Source organism: Eleutherodactylus coqui, chromosome 12, assembly GCF_035609145.1.
Source record: "Eleutherodactylus coqui strain aEleCoq1 chromosome 12, aEleCoq1.hap1, whole genome shotgun sequence".
Taxonomy (NCBI): Eukaryota; Metazoa; Chordata; class Amphibia; order Anura; family Eleutherodactylidae; genus Eleutherodactylus; species Eleutherodactylus coqui.
This window is the reverse complement of record NC_089848.1, coordinates 27,547,498-27,573,682: the sequence shown is the minus strand read 5'-3', so window position 1 is coordinate 27,573,682 and position 26,185 is coordinate 27,547,498. Positions and strand designations below refer to the sequence as shown.

Genomic DNA, 26,185 nt, shown 5'->3' with positions numbered 1-26,185 from the left:
TTATTGATGGTGTTTAATGAATCACTGCATGAAGGTATACTTCCACTATCAATGACAGATGCCGTTTTTGTCTTAATTTCTAAACCATGAACGGATTTGTCCCTTACTGATTCCTATCATCCAATATCTCTGTTGACCACTGATGTTGAAATCTTGGCAAAGGTTCTTGTGAATAGATTACTGTTATGGACAGCAAGTTTGGACCCTCTGTGCCAACCAACCGGTTTGTCTTTGTGCTAATCCTAATGGTGTTATCCTGCCAGTTCCCTGGTATTCACCCTTTAACCCCTGTACAGGGATCTGGACTCCACTGCAGGAAACCGAGCAGACTACTACCTCTTGGAATAGTCCCAGTGTAGTTGGCAGCTGACCCCCGAGAGTCAGAAGCACCCTTGCAAGGCACCATGAAACTGTCCGGACTGCAAACAGGAACTGATGCAAAGTCAGGAAAGCAGCGAGCAAACATATGCTAACAAGAGTACAAGATAAAGATCAGATAGTAAAGTTAGAGACAGGAGTCCTATGCTGGTTGACTGAGACAAATACTTAAACAGGATCTGATGCAAAGTCAGGAAGGCTACAATGAAACATATACAGATACAAGTACAGGATAAGATCAGACAATAAAGTCAGAGGCAGGAGACCTATGCTGGATGACTGAGACAAACTCACACCAACACTCAGATAAAGAGGGAGGGATCCACAGCTCAGCTAAATAGGAGGGTAATAGCCATTTACCCTGCAGCTGGGTTGAGCGCCCTGAGGATTAACTCCTGCAGTGCTGATAGTAAGTAGAATCAAAGAGTCCATTCATACAGGAGGAATACAGTGACGCCCACATCTGCCCAGAATAGCAAGAGGGCATAAGACACGATTAGCTGATTTAACAATTGCTTTTAGTAATGACTCATTTAATACATGAGGATCAGTCCAACGTCATGCCAAACAGATAAACTGCTATACCATGTTACTAATTTAAGGAGATTATACCTGACTTCTCAGGCAGATCACAGAGTTTGTCAGAGCAGGGCTGTTTTTTTCACTGAACACGGCCAAAGCTTTTAACAGTATCAAGTGGGATTGTTTGTAGGCTGTTCTTTATAGGATTGGTTCTGGTGAGAAATTTATGGCATTGGTTAAACCACTCTATTCAATGCCAGAGTGGGGGTAATGCCAGGGGCAAGAGTGGGTGTAAATGGTGATATTTTGGGATGAATCATGTTAGACAAGGGAACAAGGTAGAAGTGTTCACTGTCCCTCTTCTCTTTGCCTTGGCAATCGAGCCCCTGGCTGGTTTGATAAGATAATCACTCTAAATAGTTGGATAGCAGTATGGAGAAATTAAGGAACGTATCTCTCTGTATGTGGATGACTTGTTGTATACAATAAATATGAGTAGATCAATGAGTCCTGTTATGTCCATTTTTGATATATTTTGTAAGATGCCTGGTCTCACTATTAACTAAGGGAAATCTGTAATTCTTCCTGTAGATCCCTTGCCAGTGTACTATTCATTGGAACAAATGCAACTACAAATAGTGAAGGAATTCAAATATTTTGGAGTTGTGGTATCTTCTAAGCCTTAAAGGGGTTGTCCCGCGCCGAAACGTTTTTTTTTTTTTTTTAACCCCCCCCCCCCCGTTCGGCGCGAGACAACCCCGATGCAGGGGTTAAAAAAACAACCCGCACAGCGCTTACCTGAATCCCGGCGGTCCGGCGTCTTCATACTCACCTGCTGAAAATGGCCGCCGGGATCCTCTGTCTCCGTGGACCGCAGGGCTTCTGTGCGGTCCATTGCCGATTCCAGCCTCCTGATTGGCTGGAATCGGCACGTGACGGGGCGGAGCTACACGGAGCCGGCATTCTGCACGAGCGGCCCCATAGAAGACTGCAGAAGACCCGGACTGCGCAAGCGCGGCTAATTTGGCCATCGGAGGGCGAAAATTAGTCGGCTCCATGGGAACGAGGACGCTAGCAACGGAGCAGGTAAGTATAAAACTTTTTATAACTTCTGTATGGCTCATAATTAATGCACAATGTACATTACAAAGTGCATTAATATGGCCATACAGAAGTGTATAGACCCACTTGCTGCCGCGGGACAACCCCTTTAAGACTATATTTCTGCCAATTTGCTTCAATTGATACGAATGTTTGAGGATAAGGTGAAGGTCTGGAATCCTCTCCCATCAATAATTAGCAGGGGGAATCTAAATGGTTTTTATGCCAGAACTCCTTTATATATTTAAAACTCTCCAGTTTGGATTCCATCACAATGTTTTTTAGACTCCATACAATATTTAGGAGTTTGTTATGGAATATGAAATCTGTAAGAATTAAATTCGAAAGTTTGAATGGTCTGAAGGGTTATCAATTGTATTTAGTGTATATGAATGGTGCAGATATAATGCATGTGGTCTGAGATTGTGTAAAATTGCATGAATTTTCGAATGGGGTACTAGAGATAATTTAAAAATATATATTGTCGATTCTGGTCTTAATCCCACAACTTGTATTATGGGAAATGTTGATGGATATACTCTTTTGTGAATTCAGAGAGCATTTTATTTGACGCAGAAGCTGATTGCGTTGGATGCAGCCTGCCTCCCGACAGTAGAAGATTTTGCTGCACAGATAAGAGAGATTATATCTTTGGAAAGGGGTATGTTTTAAAAAAAAGAATCTGTTTGCCTAAGTTTAAGGACATTTGGGGAAGATGGTCTGATATACATAATGGGTAGTTCATATCGAGTGCTGGTTGCATTCAGGTCTCGTAGAAAAGCTGAGGACATTTGGGGGGTGGGGGGTGGGAAGAGGTGAGAGGGTGGAGAAGAGTTAGGGGTTATTTTTCCGCCATTTTGTATGTATCTAAATATTTTTTTCTGTTGGAGATGGGAAAGATTATGATTTTCTTAAATATAATTATGAGCAAGTACACTGTTTGGGTGGGGTAATGCTGTCTTTTTATGTATATTATGCGTATGCATGTATAAATGTGTACAAACTGAGGAGTAATTGTATTCACAATATAACTTCAATAAAAATTATCTGATTGAAATAAAAACAAACAATTACATATCCTGCAGAAAAGATATGTTTGTTTAGCTTCCTTCTAGTGGCAGGGACAGTTCTTTCTATCATCTTTTTCCAGAGGCATTTAACAGCCTACTGTCTCAAGTTCACCGAAATATATCTTCTCTATTTAAAACACTTTTTTATAGTTTACATATGTAATGTTGAGTACTCTTGTAGAAAAAAATATAAAAGTATTATGGGGGTTATACCTTTATTGACTGACCAGAAAAGGTATATAGGCAAGATTTTGAGTCTACTTAAGGCCTCTTCATCAGGCTAGGGCACATAAACAGAAATGCAGTCCTAAGCTCTTGCTCACGACCTGAACGTTGTAAGTTCAATCCCCGCATGGTTCAGGTAGCCGGCTCAAGGTTGACTCAGCCTTCCATCCTTCAGAGGTCGGTAAAATTAGTACCCAGCTTGGTGGGGGGTAATAAATAAAAATTACCTGAAAGCGCTGCGGAATAAGTTGGCGCTATACAAATAACAAGATTTATTTTTATTTTATTAGAATAAGTGAAGCACTGAGAGGGAGAGCACAGCATTTAGATAATGATAAACTAGAGTTATACAACTAAGGTTATTGTATACCTAAAAGGGGGAGAGGTAATAAGTTGGAAGTCACTGGTTAGGCTAATGGGTGTGAAGTGTCCAGGTAATAAGACATAAATCCCAGGGCTTTATTAACGCAGCCTATTTGGAAATAGAATGTCTAGAATACAGTTTCTCTGGTTAGCTAATAAAGGTATCACGTCTAGGAGACTTTTGTCTTTTTTATACAAGAGTAGTTAACTTTACATAGATTTTTCTGGCTAACACACAATCGTGCTATTTATGCCCTGCATAGTTTAAATATGTAATAAATCTACATAAAAAGTTGAATAACTGTGTAAATGTATTACATTATTTATCTTCTACTGAGTTATAGTCTGGATTATAGTCCAGAGTTTCATTTGCCATTTTGCAGGCTTCAGACCTAAAGGCTCCCATCATTCATTGTTGACTCAAAGTCTGAAATCTCACAAGTTAGAGGAAAAATGAATTTTCTCAAAGCATTATAAAGAAGCTCAGCTAAACTGTTATAGCTGTGCCTGTCAACAGGCATATTGACTGTTTCCATTGACAACCAGCCGAATTGTGAATACAACTGTGAACCATGATACAGGCTGTAGTTCAGTATCAGTGCAAGTAATGTGATATATTTACAAAGTTGCTCTACTCTCTATACTTCTTTATACAATAGTTCTGTCGCACCAAACATTTGGTTAGTTGATTCCACTTTATATTTCCTTTAGAGTCATTTAGCTTTATGAAGTATTGGAAACCTTTTAGAATTAGAGGAGTGTCATATATTTTTATTTCCCTAGGTTTGATGTAGAGTTACAGTGTCTGCGAATACAGAATTGTCCTTTATATTACTGCTGTGTTAAATTGATTGTTATCGATCCATGGATTGATTTATGAGCTGCTGTGTGGTTTCTGATCATTTCTGCTTTACCTCCATCTGCTATGAAATTAGATTTGATGTGCAAAGGGGGAAAAAAGTCATTAACAAGCTTCTTGGCTCTCTACAATCAATCTGATAATATTGCTGGTAAATCGGTGATTCAGTGTGCAAAACTTTTGGAATTCCAGTGGTTTTTATAGACTATATATATATATATTATACAGTCTTAAGATTGGTTTGTTCTGGTTTAAAAAAATCGGTCTGAACAAAAAGCCTCTAGAACAGGGACATCTAATGGAGGAGGCCAAAACAATTGGTGAGGTATGCAATATGGACTCTGTACAGGAACATCCAATACAACAGTCCCTCAAGTTGCGATATGAATTCCTTTCGGGACGAATATTATAAGTTGAGAGCATTGTAACATGATACCAAAACTCTATGGAAAACGGGTAATTGATTTCACAGCTCTTTAATCTAAACCCAAAATTTAAAAAATTAAGATTAACCCTTGAACTATCAGCCACTTTTCTGAATTACTTTTTCGTTTTCTTCATCCTTACCTTACAAGAGCCATAACCTTTTTTCGGCAGCTTAGCCATATGAGGGCTTCTTTTTGTGGGACAAGTTTTGTTTTTTTAATTATGCCATTTATTGCACCAGATCCATATTGGACAAGTTTTACTTTTTTTTTTCTTTGATGGGTTGAAATGCCAAAAGTGCCATTGTGTCATTTTTCAGGGGTTTTGATTTTGCGGCATTCATGGTTTGGTAAAAGTGACATGCTAACTTGATACTATGGATCAGTACCATTATGACAATACTATGTTTATAGATTTTTTTTAATGTTTTGCTACTTTAAAAAAATTTTAAACAATTTTATTTAAAAAAATTGCCTTTTGTTATCATATTCAGAGCCCCAGGATTTTACAATTTTTCCGTTGATGGGGGAGTGTGAGGGCTTGTTTTTTTGTGAGGTGAGCTGTAGGTTTTATTACTATCCTTTATGGGTACATATGACTTTTTGATCACTTTTTATTGGGAAATAGGGTGACCAAAAAACACAATTATAGCAATGTTTTTTTTACAACGCTTATCCTGTGAGATAAATAATGCAATGCTTAGTTCGGGCATTTTCGGATGCGGCAATACCGATTATGTTTATTTTTTATTGTTTAGATTGTTTTGGGGAGAAAGGGGATTTTTTGAATTTTTAACATTTTTATTTTTACAAATGTTATTTGACTTCATTTTACATTTATTTTGTTCCCCTAGGGCATAAGAACTCGTGATGATTTGATCACTTCTATAATGTACTGCAGTACTTCAGTATTGCAATATATTGTATTTTTAACATTTGCATATTAAGTCCCGAAACAGGCAGGGCTTGATATGGTTAAATACATGACAGCCCTTTGAGCCTTTACTAGGCACAAGGCTATCATGACAACCATCAGCACCCCGTGATTGATGCTCGTTCGAGTATTAGGGTGCTCGAGATGCTCATTACTTGAGACGAGCACCACGCGGTACTCGTCTCGATTAAACGAGCACTGACCATTGAATTCAATGGAGCCGGCAATACAGCCGGCTCCATTGAAAGCAATGGCCTGCCGGCGAGCGCGGGATGAATTGTCGGGAAGGGCTTAAATATATAATGGGTGTGTGACAGCTGCCTCTGATTGGCTCAGCGGGACCAATCAGATGAGAGGCAGCAGTCACTCACCCATTCATAAATTCATGAATGGGTGTGTGAGTGGAATCTGCCTCTGATTGGTCAGGCTATGACCAATTAGAGGCAGCTCATTCAGCAGGCAGGGATTTTAAATCCCTGGCTGCTGAATACTACTCACAGCTGTTCAGAGCAGTTCAGGAGGACTGCCGCTGGCCGCGCTGAACTCCGTCTGCCGGGACCAGGTGAGTATATATATATATATATTTTATTTTTACACATTTCTGGATGAATTGCAGGGAAGGGCTTATATATTTAACCCCTTCCCGACAATTCATCCCGCGATCGCCGGCAGCCCATTGCTTTCAATGGAGCCAGCTGTATTGCCGACTCCATTGAATTCAATGGGCTAACATCGTTCTTCTCTGCCACAGCTATTACAGCTGTGGCAGAGGAGAACGATCTTTATGCTGACAGTGTGTGTGTGTGTGTGGGGGGGGTCTCACTCTTGCCACTATTGTGGCTTAATAGTGGGACCTGGGAACTTGAGATGCAGCCCAACATGTAGCCCCTCGCCTGCCCTATCCGTTTCTGTGTCGTTCCCATCACTTTCTTGAATTTCCCAGGTTTTCACAAATGAAAACTTTAGCGAGCATCGGCGATATCCAAAAATGCTCGAGTCGCCCATTGACTTCAATGGGGTTCGTTACTCAATAAAAGTTTGCTGGAAGCTGTAAATCTGTTTCTTTGCTGAGGACAACACCTTCTTTAGAGTCCTGTGGAGAACACAGAGTACTAGAAGAATAAAAGCGTTACCCTGACCTTGAGTCCAAAACAGAAACTCCCCCTGATACGGTGTACAGAGCAGGAAGTATTGAATTGTACTATAGACAGGCACTACCAGACAGCCAATCGGTGCAAGCCCTTCTGGTGCTTTACCTCTCAAGTACCCATGCTGATTGGTTGGGTCTTCCAGCCAGTTGCACATGCTTCCAATTGATAGTATCAGTGGCACTGCATGTTGAATGTGGTTTCAAGTTATAAGAAAGACCAGGAAAGATCATTGTATGTTGAAAACATTGTAACATGGGGCCATTTTGACTGAAACAGACGACTATATTTTAGAATAAAATCCTATATTTGCATCATACAAAATGAGATACATGTCACTGCTTTCATGTTAAGTTATTGAAACTAATATCAATCATATTAAGGGCTTATGAATATGGCTTTGGTTGGATCGATGTCACAGGGATCTTGAATATGGTGCATATAGAAATCTATGGGCATATACTGTGCATCAGAGGCGCAACTTGTAGCTTCTGGGCCCCAATGCAAGACATGTAACAGGGCCCCCAATTATAATGTGTTTTTTATAGTACTGGGCTCCTTATATGGAGAAGAGAGACCTTATGGACCCCTAAGGGCTCATGTCCACGGGCAAAATGACATTTAAAATCCGCAGCGGATCTCCCGCGCGCGGATCCGCACCCCATAGGGATGCATTGACCACCCGCGGGTACATAAATACCCGCGGATCGTCAATAAAAGTGATTTTAAAAAAAATGGAGCATGAAAAAATCTGGACCATGCTCCATTTTCATGCGGGTCTCCCGCGGGGACGGCTCCCGCGGGCTTCTATTGAAGCCTATGGAAGCCGTCCGGATCCGCGGGAGACCTAAAATAGGAATTTAAAGTATTTACCTATCCGGCGCGGGCGCGGAATGTCAGCTGTTCCTCACGGCCGGATCTTCCTTGCTTCGGCTCGGCGGATGTGCCCGGCGCATGCGCGAGGCACGTCGACGACGTGCCGGCGACGCGCCGCCGGCGTCAGGAATTCATCCGCCGGCCGAAAATGAAGATCCGGCCGTGAGGAACAGCTGACATTCCGCGCCCGCGCCGGATAGGTAAATACTTTTAAATTGCTATTTTCGGCGCTCATGTCCGCGGGGCAGGAGGGACCCGCTGCAGATTCTACATGGAGAATCTGCAGCGGATCTGATTTTCCCCGTGGACATGAGGCCTAAGGCTCTTGGGCCCTGTTGCAACTGGACCCTCTGCATCCCCTATAGTTACGCCCCTGCTGGGCATGTATTTACATCCTGTTTTACAGTACATAGGAATCTGTGATAAAAAATAATGTGATATGCGGAAACACGTGCCATAATACAGAGTTTAACACCTAGAAGCATTTATTCTAGGGGCTGATAGGATGTCTCATGTAATCCCGAGCTGTGGACACAACATTGCATGAGACCTAAGCTAAATGCTACATTTAGATTTAATTTCAAACTGTTTCAGTGCTATATGTTACAAGTGTAACATTTAGAACCGCTGACCTTCCCATTATTTGTTTTATGTCAATTACCAGTTGCTTACAGAGGAAATATTTTTGTATGTTTGGCAGCTATGCCAATGGTAAGTCTGCTTGATTGGCATCTGTAGGACAGCCACAGACTGGCTATTCTCCAGGCAAACAAGCATGCTGTAACTGGCTAAATCTCCCTGGAACCCATGAATCAATATGCAGTATCTGATTCCAATCTAACTTTTTAATTGACTTCTTGGGAATGTCCATCATTAGGAATCATTACATACTGTGGAGCCATCTTTTTAAAGCAGAAGTTTTTCTATGCAAATGTCTGCATATTATTAAAATGTGTAAAGAATTAGGAAAATACTTCTGTTAATCAATTATCCCCTTTTGATTAGGGTCATTCCATGAATAGAGCAAGGCAACAGTATCAAAATCTAATTCCTCAGCAAAATACAGTATATGTTGTTGTTTTATGGAGCTGATGTGGCTTTATTATGGCATATGGACATCTTAAGAGAAGGGTACCTTGCTTGCTTGAAATCCCTCTATATGAGCCATTAGTGGAGAGTTGAATTGTTGGTCCAGAGGAAGACAAAAAAATAAACCAATAAGCCAATTTAGCTCATTTGGAGGAAAAAAATCCTTCCTGACTCCATAATGGCAGCCAGAGTAATCCCTGGATCAATATTTGAGATCAACAGCCCTTAATGTCTATATCCTGTAATGTCAAGAGCGCTCTAGATAGATGTCTAGTCCGCTCTTGAACTATTCTATGGATTTTGCCATCACCACGTCCTCAGGCAGAGAGTTCCACAGTCTCACTGCTCTTACAGTAAAGAACCCCCATCTATAATGGTGACGAAACCTTCTTTCCTCTAAACGTAATGAATGTCCTCTTGTTACCGTCGCAGTCCTGGGTATGAACAGATCATGGGAGAGACCCCTGTATTGTCCCGTCATGTACTTATACATGGTTATTTGATCGCCCCTTAGCCGTCTTTTTTCCAGAGTAAATAATTCCAATTTTGATAGCCTCTCTGGGTATTCTAGTTCTCTAATTCCATTTTTTAATTTAGTTGTCCTTCTTTAAACCCCCTCAAGCACTCCAATGTCTTTCCTGAGCACCGGTGACCAGAACTGTACACAGTACTCCATGTGGGGCCTGACAAGTGCCTTATATAGTGGGAGGATAATGTTCTCGTCCCTCGCCCCTATACCTCTTTTAATGCACCCCAAGACCTTATTAGCTTTTGCAGCAGCTGACTGGCATTGGTTGCTCCAGTTAAATCTACCATCCACTAGTTCCCCCAGGTCTTTTTCCATATCACTTTTCCCTAGCTGTTCCCCATTTAGTGTATATTGGTGACATCCTTTTCTCCTGCCCATGTGCATAACCTTACATTTGTCAATAGTGAATTGGCTCAATGACAGCACAATTCACTGAGTACCACTAATACAACACAAATCTTTACCTTTAACCTTCAATACTCTCTAATCCACTAATAGGAACTTACATTTGAGTACCTAAGCCGTAGCTAGTTGCTTGTCTCTAGGGCTGAATGAAGAAGTTAGATGCTCTGTACCCCTTTTCAGCCCTGTAGCTGACGTATGGCGTAGCAGGACACCATCGTGACCACTCTTCCATTCAAAGTCCTTCGCACTGTGGTTGCACAGTGCTGAGGTGTGGGGGTGCCCAGGACCCCCAACATTTGGGCCTCCAGTAGTCATATATTTATAACCTAACCTGATGTTTTTGTAGGATAACCTCTTTAAAATATATCATCATTAACTCCCTCACTACTGAACACTACCAAAGATGATTATATTAATCTCTTCACTGCCCTAGACCACCACTCCACGGCATGCAGAGCTGCTTTTTCTATCAAAACAACACCTTAGCAGAAGCCAACCGATCCCGTTATAAGACAGTGGGTTCCATAGGGTGCTGGGGCTATCCATCATGCATCTCATCCAATTGAATGTTTTAAACTGAAGAAACAATGTAGATGTGCAGTAAATAATGATAAATTGTTGCAAAATATCTATGTTCTTAAAGGGAATCTGACATCAGAAAATGAGCTTCTGTATAAATCAAGTTTTTATTGTAAACATTTTTTTGACATTTTCACTGTCACGATCTATACATCTTTTTTTTTTTTCTTTTTTTATCTTAACCCCTTAACGACCGGGCCATAGTGTTTTTACGTCCTGCAGCTGCAGGACGTGTATGGAGGGAGGTAGCGCCGCTATCTCCCTCCATACAGCGCGGGCGTCAGCTGTTTATTACAGCTGACACCCGCGGGCAATAGCCGCGCTTGGCCGTTCGGCTGATCGTGGCTATTAACCCTTTAAATGCCGCTGTCAATTCTGACAGCGGCATTTAAATCCCTCGAACGCTGTTTGGGGGTCCCGCACGGCCCCCCCGCGGTGAGATCGGGGGATCCGTGCAGGTGTCATGGCAGCCGGGGGCCTAATGAATGGCCCCAGGGCTGCCTTAGCAGACTGCCTATCAAGCCATCCACACAGGGTGGCTTGAAAGACTGCCTGTAAAAAAGCAGTATGACGTAATGCTATAGCATTACGTCATACTGCAGGAGCGATCAAAGCATCGCATGTTAAAGTCCCCCAGGGGGACTTCAAAGTAAAGTAAAAAAAAAGATCAATAAAGTTTTTTAAATTGTAAAAAAAAAATATCCATTATTAAAAAATCTAAATCATAAAATAAAAATATGTATTTGATATCGCCGCGTCCGTAAAAGTCCAATCTATCAAAGTAGGGCATTATTTTTTCTGCACGGTGAACGTCGTCCGAAAAAAAAATAAAGAACGCCAGAAATGCATTTTTTTAGTTACCCTGTCTCCCAGAAAAAACACAATAAAAAGCGATCAAAAAGTCGTATGTATTCCAAATTGATACTATCGGAAACTACAGGACATCCCGCATAAAATGAGCCCTTGCTCAACTACGTCGACGGAAAAATAAAAAAGTTATTGCGCGCACAAAATTACCGCAGAAAATAATTGAAAAAAATTTAATATCTTAAAAAAAAAATACAAGTACTACAGCAAAAACAATACTATATAAGTTTGGTATCGTAGTAATTGTACTGACCCATAGAATAAAAATATCAGGTCGTTTTTGTTGCAGTTTGTGCGTCGTAGAAACAGGACGCACCGAAAGATGGTGGAATGTCGTTTTTTTTTCCATTTCTCTCCGCTAAGAATTTTTAAAAAGTTTTTCAGTACATTATATGGTACAATAAATAGTGCCATTGAAAAATCAACTCGTCCCGCAAAAAACAAGCCCTCATACAGGGACGTCGATGGATAAATAAAGGAGCTACGATTCTTTAAAAGGGAGTAGGAAAAAACAAGAATGGAAAAAAGCAAAAAAGCCCGGTCACTAAGGGGTTAAAATCCGGCAGTTTCACACTAACCACTAGGGGTGGCTTTACACGGCATGACTACTGGGTGCTTATTATCCAACAGCCATCTCAATGATTATCGCTCCTATGCTTTCACACAGGAGCGATAATCCCTCATGGAAAGGAGGCAAAGCGCACCAAAGATCTCTTCTGGCCGCCCACTTCCAGTCATAGTAAACAGGCAGGTGTTCATCGATGAACAACTACCGATAGTCGCTCAGTTTTTAAGTGAGCTAAAAACCAAGCAACTTTGACAAGTGAGCGGTTCTTGCTGTTGCGTTGTCACCATCAGCCTGTGTAAAGCTACACTAAGCCTAATAATAGTCTGACACTTATCTCTAGAGAAAACTTTTCAGCAGTCATCGCATTATCTTCACAGGCAGGGTTACAATAAAGGCCTATCAACACGTAACAATTATCGCTCAAAATTCGTTCAAACAAACTAAAATGAACGATAATCGTTACATGTAAACACGGGCGTCCTTAATTTTTCGTTTGAACAATAATTTTAAGGTGAACTAAAATCCATCATTCAGACTTTGAGAGATAAAGTATTTCTCAATAGAACGCACACTGTTATCTCCACAGGAGGCGGCAGATAACATTTTAACCTGCCGTCAGCCGCAAAGAGAACCCAGCTTGTAATTATTCAAACAGCTCCTGGAGGCCCCTTTACATGCAAATGAAGATGATAAAGTGTTAATGGCCATGAACAATTTATGCAAATAGATCGCAAAATCTTTCAATCTTTCAGTTATTTTAAAGATTATTTTTGCTTGTAAATGGGCCTTAAAATATAACACTTCTATATAGATAACACAAGATCAACCATTCACAATAGGTGGTGGCCGTAGATTAGCTACTCCCACCCCTACATAATAACCTATGCACAGGTCATGGAGCATGCCCATACTCTTTCATAGAAGTCAATGGGTCCTCTCCCATCCATTATGTAAATGGACCATGATTTCTATTTTAAAGCATCTCTAGATGCTGTTAAAAGCTGCTCGGGCAAAATGGTTGTCTCCAAAGTCATGTACAGACAAGATGGCTACCCCCATAATCCTGTACTGATAACAGAATAAAAAAATGCTAAACAGAAAATAAAAACAGATTGAAAAAATGTTTCACTATCTGGTTTGAATTAGTAAAATACTGCAAGTAAGCGGTACATTAATAAGTATATGTGTAGAATCATCCTTATTCTATATCCCTCAAAAAGAAATCCGCACTATTTTCTCGTCTCCTTCTGTTGCAGCTTGTGGGAGTTCAGCCTGTATAGCATGGGTCAATGGAAATGTTATCTGCTGAAACAATGCCTTGCAGTCCTCTGATGTACAAACCTGAACTGAATTCCTCCCACTCAAGCAGCGGGGAGCAGGGGCTCTGCAGAATAAAGTGGATTATTTCTATACAACTCTGCTTCCAGAATCTTACTAGCTCTACTGTCCAGACGAAGAGATGTATGCCCGCTGCCTTCCTCAGACATACACCTGCATATAGTAAATGACTACAAGACGTCTTATTGAATGCTGCCTTAGGGCTTATTCACATGGGCGATAATAACATCCGAGTTCTGACAGAACGCGGACCCATCAAAGCCAATAGGGAAGATTTCACAATTTTGTTGCAACTTTTTGACTATGCTTATGCCTAAGATGTGCCTAATTCTTCAAAATGCCCCATGCAGCACGTGGCTTAAAGACTAAGGTGTTGCTTTGGTCCTAAAGGACCAGATACTTTTTAGGGATTTTACCCCAAAGCGCTCGTGAAAAGAAAGCCTTAGTTAAAAAAAACATGTGCGGTCAAGATTTTTTTTCACACATGCAGTCTTAAATTACATAAATTAGGCCACCCTCCGTTTTTTATGGACGTGCATGAAAAGCAGATGGCATTCGTGCAATAAATGCAAAAACTGAAGAACGCAGATACATTCACAGTGAAATTTGTCATTTTTTCACTGCAGGAAATTGCACTTGTCCATGTGAATATAAACTAAAAGTTTATATATAAGTAATGAAAATCTTCTCCAATGTCACTCCAGTGTAGTAATATAGAATCAAAGTGTAACCGCAGGATTAAACTCTCCTATCAAGCTGTGTTGTAACAGCGGCTCCGTCTGTGAAGGGATTGATACCCGCCGACAAATTGTAATTTTATTATTCATGATTACTGTTTCCAGATATTTTACAAGACATAAATGAATTCCCTGTCACTGCAGCTGATTAGGTCTCTTGTGCTCCGAAGATGAGGAAAAAGTGAAAAGGTGCTTTCTAGGCTGCCATATTTATGATGGGCATCTTTGCTGTTCTAATTTTAGGCTCTTTTCACTCTGCATTAATGACATCTGTTAAGGGTGGCTTCACACAAGCGTGTTTTTGTGCGTACTTAGGTGCGTACATATGTGCACATCTAGGTATGAGCAAAAACACGCGTGTATGCAGCTGCATGCATTGTTTTCAATGGAACCGCGGCTTCATTTGAAACAATGGTCTGCCAGCCCCCTGAATTGTTTTTCAGGGAAGAGCTTTACATATAAGCCTTTCCCTGAAAAACAATCATTTTAGTGTAAAAAAACCAAAAAAAATTACCCTCCGCCGCTGCCGTGTCCCCCGCGGGGATGAAGAACACATCTGCAGCTAATAAAAAAAATTCCCTGCTGCTATATCTGCCACATCTGTGATAGATGCAGCAGAGGAATTCTTCTATCTAGATGTGGCAGATGTAGCAGCAGGGAATTCTTTTTATTAGCGGCAGATGTGTTCTGCATGCCCGCGGGGGTCATAGCAGCGGCGGAGGGGTAAGTTTATTTATTTTTTTTTTTACACAAAATTTCTTGTTTTTCAGGAAAGGGCTTATATGTAAAGCCCTTCCCGGAAAAACAATGCAGGGGTGACGGCAGACCATTGTTTGCAATGGAGCCGCTGGCAGCATTGAAAACAATGCCTGCATTCCCTATGGTGCACGCATGTCCTATCTTTACAGGCACGCACCTGCAAAGTACAGACATGTGAACACACCATAGGGAATGCATTGTTGTAAACAGACGCGTGTTTTTGTGCGTGCATATGCACGAAGAAAAACACGCTCGTGTGCACCCACCCTTAATGGTAAGTATAATGCTAGGTAAATAAAAATTAATATAAGAAAGGGTCTTATCGGGGAAACATGGTACTGCTAGGCACCCTTTAATTCATTTATCATCCATAGAATATAATGGTCTCTGTTAAAAAGATAAGTCATGAAAAGCATTCGAAAAACTCATGACATTTCCTTAAATGAATGCCATTGACAGATGCCATTACAGAGGCATACAATCGTCTCCCATAGACTATTGTGGTGCCCACTTAAAGGGGTTGTCCAGACAGTGCCCACCAGAATACACTGGGGTTGGAGCGGAAGCGCTGCTCCAACCCCTGTGTAGTGGCCGGCACTCATAATAATTACAGGCTGGGGTACCATTTATGTCAATGAGAGCTATGCTTGCAATAATGAGCGCTGGCCCATACACAGGGTCGGAGCAGCGCTTCTGCCCTCATCCCGATGTATCCCAGTTGGCACTGCCTGGAAATTCCCTTTAATGGACACTTTTTTGTACAAGATGCATCTGGATGGAATAGCACAGTCTGCTGCATTATCCCACTTAATTCACTTATTGATACCAGCTAGATGGAAGCCCAGAAGTGCCTCGATCCAGTTAAAGGGGGCCTATGGATTTGTTTGATGTATGCGCTGGGAGCCTTCTCCAGGGTATACGTCAATCGGATCACAAAAACGCAGTGTGATAGTAGTCTTAATGAATAGGTGGCTTTGCAACACAGAGTCCCGTACCGAATGGGGAATCCTAGAAGACTTGCTGTAGGATGTTCCCCTTTTTTTTCTGCAAATCATTGCCTACACATTTTTGTCTGTATGTGCATCACCATCACAATCACTTTGCATTGTGCAGGAGGAGCTGCTGGTCTTTAGTACAGAAGAGAAGGATTTTAAGTAATTAAAATATATTTTACCCCTTAAGGACCAAGCACTGTAGATTTATGATGTTTAGTCCTGGGCTTTAATCTTGTCTGATGGTAAAAAATACAGTGTGGGATAAAAGCTACAGTGTGCAATGTAGCAGGACCCGGAGGAAAAGCCAGAAACCGTTTCTAATCACTTCTACCTTCTCTCTTGCGGGCCCCATAGCGCTCAATGAGTGCTATATAGTGAAAAGAGATAACGGAAGTGTCACTTCCGCTATTTGACCCAATGATCACAGTAGACCAAGATGAGCTCTTTTAGTGAGTACTGTCCCTCTAGTTCCCTGTAACTGGGGCTCCTATGGGTGCTACTTCTATGGAAGCCCCAGCTACAATGGAAAACTGTGTAATTATAGAAAAACGACAATGTGGATGACCCCCAGAGGTCTTATTTGATGTCATGTGGGACATAGATGTTCAAAAAAATAGTTACAAAAATAAGTTAAAAGAAATTACAAAAATAATAAAAAAAAGAATTTTATATATATATATATAAGACAGTAAATGACCCACCTCTGTTGCCAACCAAAACCCTCGCCATATGCGATGCAAGTCCTACACAAATTATATATCAAAACATCTGAAACAAAATGAGGCACCCATTACTGTACTTTATTTTAGTGTAAATATACTAATTTTAACAATAAACAATTAAAATTTTTAAAAATCGTGTTTTTTTTAACTTCACCCCTAACAAAACTATAAAAAAAAATTTGTGGAAAAAGATATATATATAAAAATAGTCCTGCACTATGTCACATAGAAAAAATACAGCTAAAATAATTTTGGTAGCCGAAGATAAGAAAATATCGGCCATAAAACCATCATATGGGTAAAATCCCTAAAATGTGTCCAGTCCTTTAGGATCAAAAAACCATGGTCCTTAGGGGGTTAATGTAACACTGAGTTGTGTGTCCAGTGTCTTTCATCCTTTCAGGACATCAAAGTCTGCTTTTAAAATCCATCGGTCTTGAAGACCAAAACCTCTAGGACTTCTTCACACTAGCGAGTTTCAGATCGGTGCGCTGTCCGTATTTACCGCACACAGCGGCGCACTCACCCATTGGTTAATATTATGCTCTGTTTAAAATCATTTCCCTGCTTTCTAATCCAAATGCATCAAGAGCAACTAAAAGGGAGCAGAGAGCTCTTCGTACCACCAGTATATTACAGTATGTAGAGTGACGGCAGCGGCCGGCAGATCCACCAGTCTGTAGGCTGCAGTTTTAGTAATGTCAGAAAAGTTGATGTCATTTTGGCAGCTTTAACCGTACCACAAAGTAATGTAACAATATGCACAGCAACTTGTAAACTTTCATTTCAGGGACGAGAGTGAAGGAATTGATGGCCCTGGTATGTTAAAGCGTACCTGAGTTTTCAACAAGTTTTCTAAAATACACCAGGGTCTCTTTATCAACTCAATTGCTGCTGTTTGCACTCTGTTTCATGTTTCTAATTTCTGACTTTCAGGCAGTCTTCCTTTTTTCTGCTGTTTCCGATTCACTTTCAAGAAAGAGGCTTGTAGCAAGCCTATCACTCTGCAAGTAGTTCACTGTCCTGCACTCACTTTCCATCCTGCATTGTACACTCTGTGGTCCAATCAGCAGGGCGATAGTATCTGAATACCTATCCCTCTGCTTTGCCTGGATGCTTCAGGCATTCAATGAGACATTCTGGCCAAAAGCTTATTAAACCTACTATAATATGTGCACAGTCACACACAGACGCTGTAACAGCAGGAGAGGGCAGAGATTGTGGGGATCATTATCACTGTGTCTGCAGATCTGTCAGCTTGCAGCTAGTAGGTGCACTGAAGATAGACTCTCCCTCTTTTGCTATGGAAACGTCCCTGTGTCCTTGTTACTAAGTAACTAATGACAAAGATGGCAGAAAAGCTGTAAGGCAGCCACTTCAAATGCGACTTACAGTGGTAAAGCAACAGCATTTTAATGTAGGTATATCCCAGAAAGGATGAGACTAACACAAGCTATTACATGAGCAGATGTTGTAAGTTAGTGCCCCTTTAAATAACCCCAGTAGGTCTATTTGACTAATTGTAATAAATTGCCCCGAGTCTCACAGTTGATGTACACAATTAATATTGTATGTTTGTGCACAATCCCCATGTTTGGCCTTTGGGTTAAAACTTTTATTAGCAGCTGTTCACACCGCTGACAAGTTCTGCAGTAGATGTTTAATTGCAACTTCATTTCAGTACAATTGTTCTACCTAATTGGATGAGTTACATTTCAGGCAGAAACATGACAATATTCCCCGTGACTGATGGCCCTGGCGGCTCTAACTTCCTGCATCTATTATACGCTTGAATTCAACAATGATTCTCACTATGTATTACCTGATTATGGAAGACTAACAATGCTCTGCCGTGTAGCGAGAATTCATCAGTGCCGCACATTGATGACATACCAAACGAAGCAATTATGTGGAGGGAATGGCCACAACCTTCCGGTACGCCTTCCAAGAGATGTATTTTACATTTGACCAGCATATTTGTATCAACTGCTAAGTGGATCATAAGGTCACTAGGACAGCAATATAATGTAAAGGGTTATTGTACTTTAGCTTAGACCAGACTAACAAAGGCGGACCGGATTCCACATGCTGGAGGCCCGCAGCGGATTCTATCTGTGAGCCGGCGGCCCTGTGTAGCCGTTGTTTCTGTATTATGGATGACAGCAGCGGCTGAGCATTGGTCATACGCAGTATAGGTTATTTTTCAATATTTGCGAGGATGCAGGTACTCGCAGTCCAAATGCAATGTTAAAGGGGTTGTCCCGCGGCAGCAAGTGGGGTTATACACTTCTGTATGGCCATATTAATGCACTTTGTAATATACATCGTGCATTAAATATTGGCCATACAGAATTTATACACTTACCCCTCCAGTGCTGGCGTCCCCGTCTCCATGGCTCCGACCAAAGCTGCCTTCTCCCTGGATTAGACGCGCTTGCGCAGTCTGCCCTCTTCTGTCCGGCTCCGGCGTGCTCGTGCCGCAGAGGTCTTCCTCGCATGCGCAGAAGACCCGTGCGGCGCGAGCACGCGGGAGCGGCCCCTTCAGCGCAAGCGCGTCTAATCCAGGCAGAAGGCGGCTTGGTCGGCGCCATGGAGACGGGGACCCCAACAACGGAGGGGGTAAGTGTATAACTTCTGTATGGCCAATATTTAATGCACGATGTATATTACAAAGTGCATTAATATGGCCATACAGAAGTGCTTAACACCACTTTCTATCGCGGGACAACCCCTTTAATTGCGTATGGGCTGTGGGTAGGATGGCTTCCATTGATTTTAATGGAAGCTGTCCACGCGGAATCCATAACAAAATAGAGCATGCTGTGATTTTTCTTCCGTTCACAGAATACGCCATTTGTATCTGCGAGTGTGAGCAAAAAAGATAATTTACATGATTTTCTATGCCCGCGTTTTGCCACAGACGGTAATTGTGGATTTCGCAATTGGAATCCACCTGTGTAAGCTCGGCCTTACTGTTACAAAGAAAATGATCACATTTCCCCATATATATATAATAGTTTTGACTTTTTCTCCTCTGGATACCCTAAGGCAGGGATGTCAAAGGTATTTTTACTGAAGGCCACAACAGCGTTATGGTTGCCTTCAAAGGGCCATTTGTAATTGTAGAAAAAAGATGGCTGAGGGGCGGCTATGTATAAATATATCAGAGGACAATACAGAGATCTCATCCATCATGTATTTAAACCCAGGACTGCAACTGCAACAAGGCGGCGCCCTCTGTGTCTAGAGGAAAGAAGTTTTCTAAACTGACATAGAAGGGGCTTCTTTACTGTAAGAGCAGTGAGACTATGGAACTCCCTACCTAAGGACGTGGTGATGGTGAACTCAATAAAAGAGTTTAAGAGGGGCCTGGGTGCCTTTCTTGAGCAATAAAATATGACATGTTATAGTCACTGATCGGTCGATCGGTGATCCGGGGATTATTCCGACTGCCAGACTTGAGTCATGAAGGAATTTCTGTTCTTAAATGAGTAAAAAACGACTTCTACCACATTAAGGAGGGGGGGGGGAGTCGCCTTCATCTGGACCTACATTGGGGGAGGTAGGCTGAATTGGATGGACACATGTCTTTTGTTTGGCCTAACATACTATGTTACTATGACTGTATAAGTGTACCTGCTCTTTAACATGTTGGTAAGTAACCTGAGATACCAGATCACCATCCTTATCCATTATTCATGTTCTGAAAATAATAAACAAAGCAAAGTACAAGCACAACCATTCAAATATATTCAAATGTCTGGTAAGCATTTATTTAGGACCAGGTTAGATAATAGCCTGCCCCTTCCACCTCTTTAGCATCAAGCTTCCTACCCGGGAGGGCAGCTAGGGTTCCTGGATAGGGCTAGCAGAGCTATGCCACCACCTGTGAGTTATTGAATAGAGTTGTGCAGAGACGAGCTCAGAGTCCAAGATAGCGCCTGATCTCTGTACTGGCGCCATCCCCTTAGCCAAGAGCTGACTGCTTCCTCGGGGGAAAGTGGATAGCTGGTCTTTCTGCATCCGGACCTTGCGGTTCACATAAACTGCATAATACTTCATATTGTTAAGTAGTAATTCAAATCCATTTGACGCTGACTTATGTTCTTGTTGTTGTAGGCTTTTGAGGACCCAGTCATTGGAATGGTACTACAACAATGTGAAAAGCCGCTTCAAACGTTTCGGCAGTGCCAAAGTGTTGAAGAATTTGTATAGAAAGCACAGGCTGGAGACCGGAGCCTGCGCGGAGCTGGCGGGTAAGAATCTTTTTCTGCGTTCTACTACATTTCACTATGCGCTAGAATTCCTGGTGACTTTGGAGGTCTTGGTCAGAAGAACTAGAACACGCTAAAGTACTAAGTGCTTGTATTACTGTTGAAATCTGTTAGTCCTGTGCTTCAGCGTGTCTTAGGGCATAAATAGATGGGCGTGAGCACAACTACGCTCTGTAGCGGCATCAACTGTTTTTTTTTTTCCCCTAGTGCGCGCAAGTTTGAAAAACTAAATCAGGAAGATAGATATTCACTACGTGCAATATCTTTTGGTTTTGTTTCATCCCGTTATGCGGCTGTGATATCATGGCTATCTGTTTAATCCATACTTCCATACTTGTGCAATGAAGCTAATGAAAAATGTCATTTGAATATGGCCTACCAAAAGATCAGGACACAGGAGCTAGGGAATTTACACTTTATTACCCCTTTCCGCCGGAAGGTCACTAATGAACTTTAAAGTGGCTTTTTAAGACAAAAAAATTTTTATAAACAATTAAATGAAGGTCCTGCAGCCCTGATGCCCGCTTCATGGAACCCAAAAGTAGCAGGCGGTCATGTGCCGTATATTGCGCACGTAACCACTCAGCCACTCACATGCTTCAGTGGTGATTCTTCTATGGCCACTGAAGCCTGGGTGTGGCTGATCGGTCTGCAGCGCTGGACAGGGAGCCGCCAGTATAGGAATATTCCATTTCTCTTCATTTGAACCCTGTATAATTTTTTTAACGGTCCAAGAAAACTCCTTGCACATAGATTGTTTTACAGCACAATAAGTTGTTCTGTTTCAGGTATAGCAGGGGCTTGGCTGTCTACTGCTGTAACGGCTAGGAGTGGAGAAACCTCTGATCCTGGCTGTTTACTTTATATGTACCCCATGTGACATACAAAAGCCCTCATACGGGCAAAAGAAAATTAAAAAGTCATGGCTTTTATGACAAAACACAAAGATAATCTCTTAGTTATTAAAGAAGCACTAGGTTTTATTTTACATTTTATAGACATCTGTGACAGTATCAATAACCTCTACCTAAAAGAATCTGGTTCTATAGCTTATTCCCTCCAGACTGTGTATTCTGCACTTTTCTTCTGACCTCCAGGTCACATGACCATCACTCTGACATCACTGTGTGTCCTGCAGTTAATGGGTCAGCTTTATATCAACTGTCATAAAGAAAAACTGTCCTTTTTGTCTACTGCAACCAATCACAGGCAACTTTCATTTTATATTCTGTTCTTCAACGTGAAAGCTGTTCTGTGATTGATTTCTATGGGCAACAAAGACAGTTTTTCTTTATGGCAGCTGACATAAAGCAGACCCATAAACTGCAAGACACAAAGCAGAGTCAGAGTGCTGGTCATGTGACCTGTAAGCCAGAAGAAAAGTGCAGAATACACAGCCTAGAGTGGACAATTTTTCACAGTAGAGATCACAAAAAAAAGAACCAAGAGTGCTTCTTTAAGGTACAAAATAGGGCTGTCACTAATAAATGAAGCTGTGCCCCTCTGATAGATCATTTTTACAACATCTGTTGTCAAATACAATTGAGCACTAGCTGTCACATTCTGTGGTGTGTATACTGTATATGTATATAAAACAGGGAGAGGGGGCGGGGATGCACTTGCTTCAACTGTCCCTCAGTGTTCATGAAGAACAACAAGCAGTGAGAGGGGTGGGGTAGAGGCATTTGGGAAACATCAGATTGGTTCAGAGTATAAATCAGGGGCGTAACTATAGAGGGTGACGGGGATGCGGTTGCACCCAGGCCCAGAAGCCTTAGGGGGCCCATAAGACCTCTCTTCTCCATATTAGGAACCCAGTACTATGCAAAAAGCATTAAAGTTGGGGGCCCTGTTACAGATTTTGCACTGGGGCCCAGAAGCTTCAAGTTACGCCTCTGGTATAAATCATAGCTTTTCAAACCAGGAATACCATAGTAATCCAGCAAGTAAGGAAAAGAAAATGTACATTTTCAGAAACCAGAGGATGGAGGAAATAAAAAACTAAACATGCATTTATTTTATAACAATAGGTCCTTTTTTTTACAATAGTTACTAGTAGAGGGAAGGATGTTGCACATGTGTTGTATTAAGGAGGCACTGTGCCTAGCAAATTTGTATGTAACAAATAATAATGAACTAAAGACCCAAGTGGATGTGTGGGGGTAATGATTCTCAAAAACTGCAAATTACTCAATGGCAATAAGAACCCCTTGGAACTACTTCCACCATTTAAAAATTGGCTTTGATTAGAAACGTATCTTGATGCCTAACCAAAGATATATGAGTTGAAAAACACAAGATAACTATCCAATATTAAAGGCCCCGTCCAGCAAAAACACATTTTTCCATTCCTATCCCTCTCACCTGATTGCCTGTCACATTCTGAAGGTCTGAGTTTTATATCTGCATGCAGTGATACTTTTTTCAGACTGCTCTGTGTTCTCCCATTCATCTCTATGGGAATGTATGCAGACAGAGACGTCTGAAAGAGTCAAACTGTGCATGAGCGCCACATTTATGGGTGAACAGGAGTGGGGCACCCGGTGAGTATGGAAAACAGCTCCCCGGACTGCCGGTTCCATCACCTCTGAGTCCTAACATAGTTCATAGGGCTCAATGGTGAGGATGTTCCCTTTAAGCCTCTTTACTTTACTTAAAGGCTCCACCATATACCCGTATTTGGTCCTCTCCCTCCCGCTCACCACGTGCTCTTCTGGTCAGTTTATGGTGTAATTCTGGGACAACAACACCTATTTTTTATGGGAGTTTCACCCTTTTTTGTTTCTTCGGCACCAAATTTTTATAATACATCTGATCTAGCTAAAATGCAAACGGGTGGCATATATGTTTCATATGATTAATGTAGCTCAACTTTTACAACATCCACCGACCACGTACGTTTTATTAGAGTTATAGATTAATATCTAAATAAATTACAGGAATATTAAAATACAAGCAATCTGTCCTCCTTATTTCAGGCTAGCATCTGCTGGTTAGATATGTAGGTTGCTCTCTCCAAAGAGGGATTGGATTAGTATCCGAGAGCGGATCAGTGAGTGCTGTTCGCAGGATCCACCTAGGTATACACAGAGCAGTAGATCATGCTTGTTAACATTCACTTGGTCGCCCCTGACATGTTATTCCACTGAACCAGCATCTCCATGAAGGGCTTTAATGGGACTGAACCCATTTGCTGCAACCACTCCAAGATGCTCCACCAGGTTACTAATAAATACAATCTATTATGGTGTAAATACAAAAAGGCTACTAATACAAAGAAAGAAATATTTAGTAATGTGCAGTTAATGTCTGTCCAGGGGTCAAATATCAAGTTCTGTCTGATTTATATGAATCAACTTGATAGTAAAAGCTAAGAATACCCCCTCCCCCCCCCCCCCCCCCCCACACACGGGGGTTTGCAGTAAACGCAGTGTTTTTCCACGCTGCGTTACTGTGATTTCAGCAGCGCCGGCATGCATTATGACAGCGTTTTGGCTGCGTTTTCAGCAAAGCTGTGTCCTTTGTGCAGTTGTATGGACTGAAGTTTTCTGTTTGGAAAAAAAGAGGGGGGGGTTCTTTTTTACTTTTTTGTATATGGTAGATGCAGCCGACCCCAAGCACCATAACACCCTCCTGGGTGGTTGTATGGATAATAGAAAGGTTAGAAGATTGGCTATAAGGTGCAACCTACCTATATGATTGTGCACAGAGCATATTGCCAAGGTTCTCTGTTTCTCTGCTCATTCATAAAACCAGCTTATATACGTGTTTCGAGGTCAGCCGACCTCTTCCTCAGTATTTGCTGGGGACATGCGTCATGACTTGGGTGCTGACATCAGGCCACAGGAGTTAGGCAATATCCTCTGTGTGCAATTTATATATAAATATATATATATATATATAGCACTTTATTACCCGGTCTTCTACCCTTTTTGGTATCTACTAAAGTGCTGTACAAGATTAGGTGTAGTATAAAAGAAAAATGCAGCATTCCATGTAGAATCAAAGTGTGTTGCTGTAACACATTATCTTATCTCATCTCAATAAATTCCATTGAAAAGTTAAATAAAGTTCTGTTCCACAGCTTCTTTAATAGGTTTCGTTCAAGTTAAGCTTTGCTACATCTGTAAGCCTGTGTTGTCCTCAGTATATCTGAAATATCTAAAATACATGAGCAAATAAATATTAAAAAGGAAGTAAAGCTAAATCTTGGGGAAGGAAAGACAGCTATTAAAATCCTGTTCAAGTGTCCTTCGACGGTTCAATCCTGCATTTAAAGGGGTTTAGGAGAGGGAAAAAGATGGCTTCTTCCTTTCAAAACTCCACTGCACCTGTCCGTGGGCTGTGTGGGTATTGCAGTGGTCTTGTACCTGTCCATGGGCTGTGTTGGTATTGCAGTGGTCTTGTACCTGTCCGTGGGCTGTGTTGGTATTGCAGTGGTCTTGTACCTGTCCATGGGCTGTGTTGGTATTGCAGTGGTCTTGTACCTGTCCATGGGCTGTGTTGGTATTGCAGTGGTCTTGTACCTGTCCGTGGGCTGTGTTGGTATTGCAGTGGTCTTGTACCTGTCCATGGGCTGTGTTGGTATTGCAGTGGTCTTGTACCTGTCCATGGGCTCTGTTGGTATTGCAGTGGTCTTGTACCTGTCCGTGGGCTGTGTTGGTATTGCAGTGGTCTTGTACCTGTCCATGGGCTGTGTTGGTATTGCAGTGGTCTTGTACCTGTCCATGGGCTCTGTTGGTATTGCAGTGGTCTTGTACCTGTCCGTGGGCTGTGTGGGTATTGCAGTGGTCTTGTACCTGTCCATGGGCTGTGTGGGTATTGCAGTGGTCTTGTACCTGTCCATGGGCTGTGTGGGTATTGCAGTGGTCTTGTACCTGTCCATGGGCTGTGTGGGTATTGCAGTGGTCTTGTACCTGTCCATGGGCTGTGTGGGTATTGCAGTGGTCTTGTACCTGTCCATGGGCTGTGTGGGTATTGCAGTGGTCTTGTACCTGTCCATGGGCTGTGTGGGTATTGCAGTGGTCTTGTACCTGTCCATGGGCTGTGTGGGTATTGCAGTGGTCTTGTACCTGTCCATGGGCTGTGTGGGTATTGCAGTGGTCTTCTACCTGTACGTGGGCTGTGTGGGTATTGCAGTGGTCTTGTAGCCGAGCCCCATTCAAGAAAACTTTTTTGAAAAATGTATTTATATGTCTTTTAATCTCATCCAGTTGTCTGCAGGTAAATTAGTCTTTCCTTTTCCGAGATCGAGGTTTTCTTCTTTATTTAGCCGTATTAGTTCACGTATTTTGTGTCTTTCAAGTAAATCCATATTATGTATCTTTACTTTAAAGGCTTGTAGGCTTTATGGTGGCCAACCGTTCCAGTCTCTATCAATCATTTGAATCCCACGCCCTTCAGATTTTTGCTACAGAAACAT

At 41.7% G+C, this 26,185-nt stretch overlaps 1 protein-coding gene across 1 annotated transcript in view; it reads left to right on the top strand.

Moving 5' to 3' along the window:
* MYRIP (myosin VIIA and Rab interacting protein) overlaps window positions 1–26,185 on the top strand; it is a 398,493-nt gene that overhangs the window by 267,519 nt on the left and 104,789 nt on the right. The window contains exon 4 of the mRNA XM_066584716.1: window positions 20,609–20,745. Within this exon, the coding sequence (XP_066440813.1) occupies window positions 20,609–20,745 (137 nt within the window). The remainder of the gene's footprint in view (window positions 1–20,608; window positions 20,746–26,185) is intronic.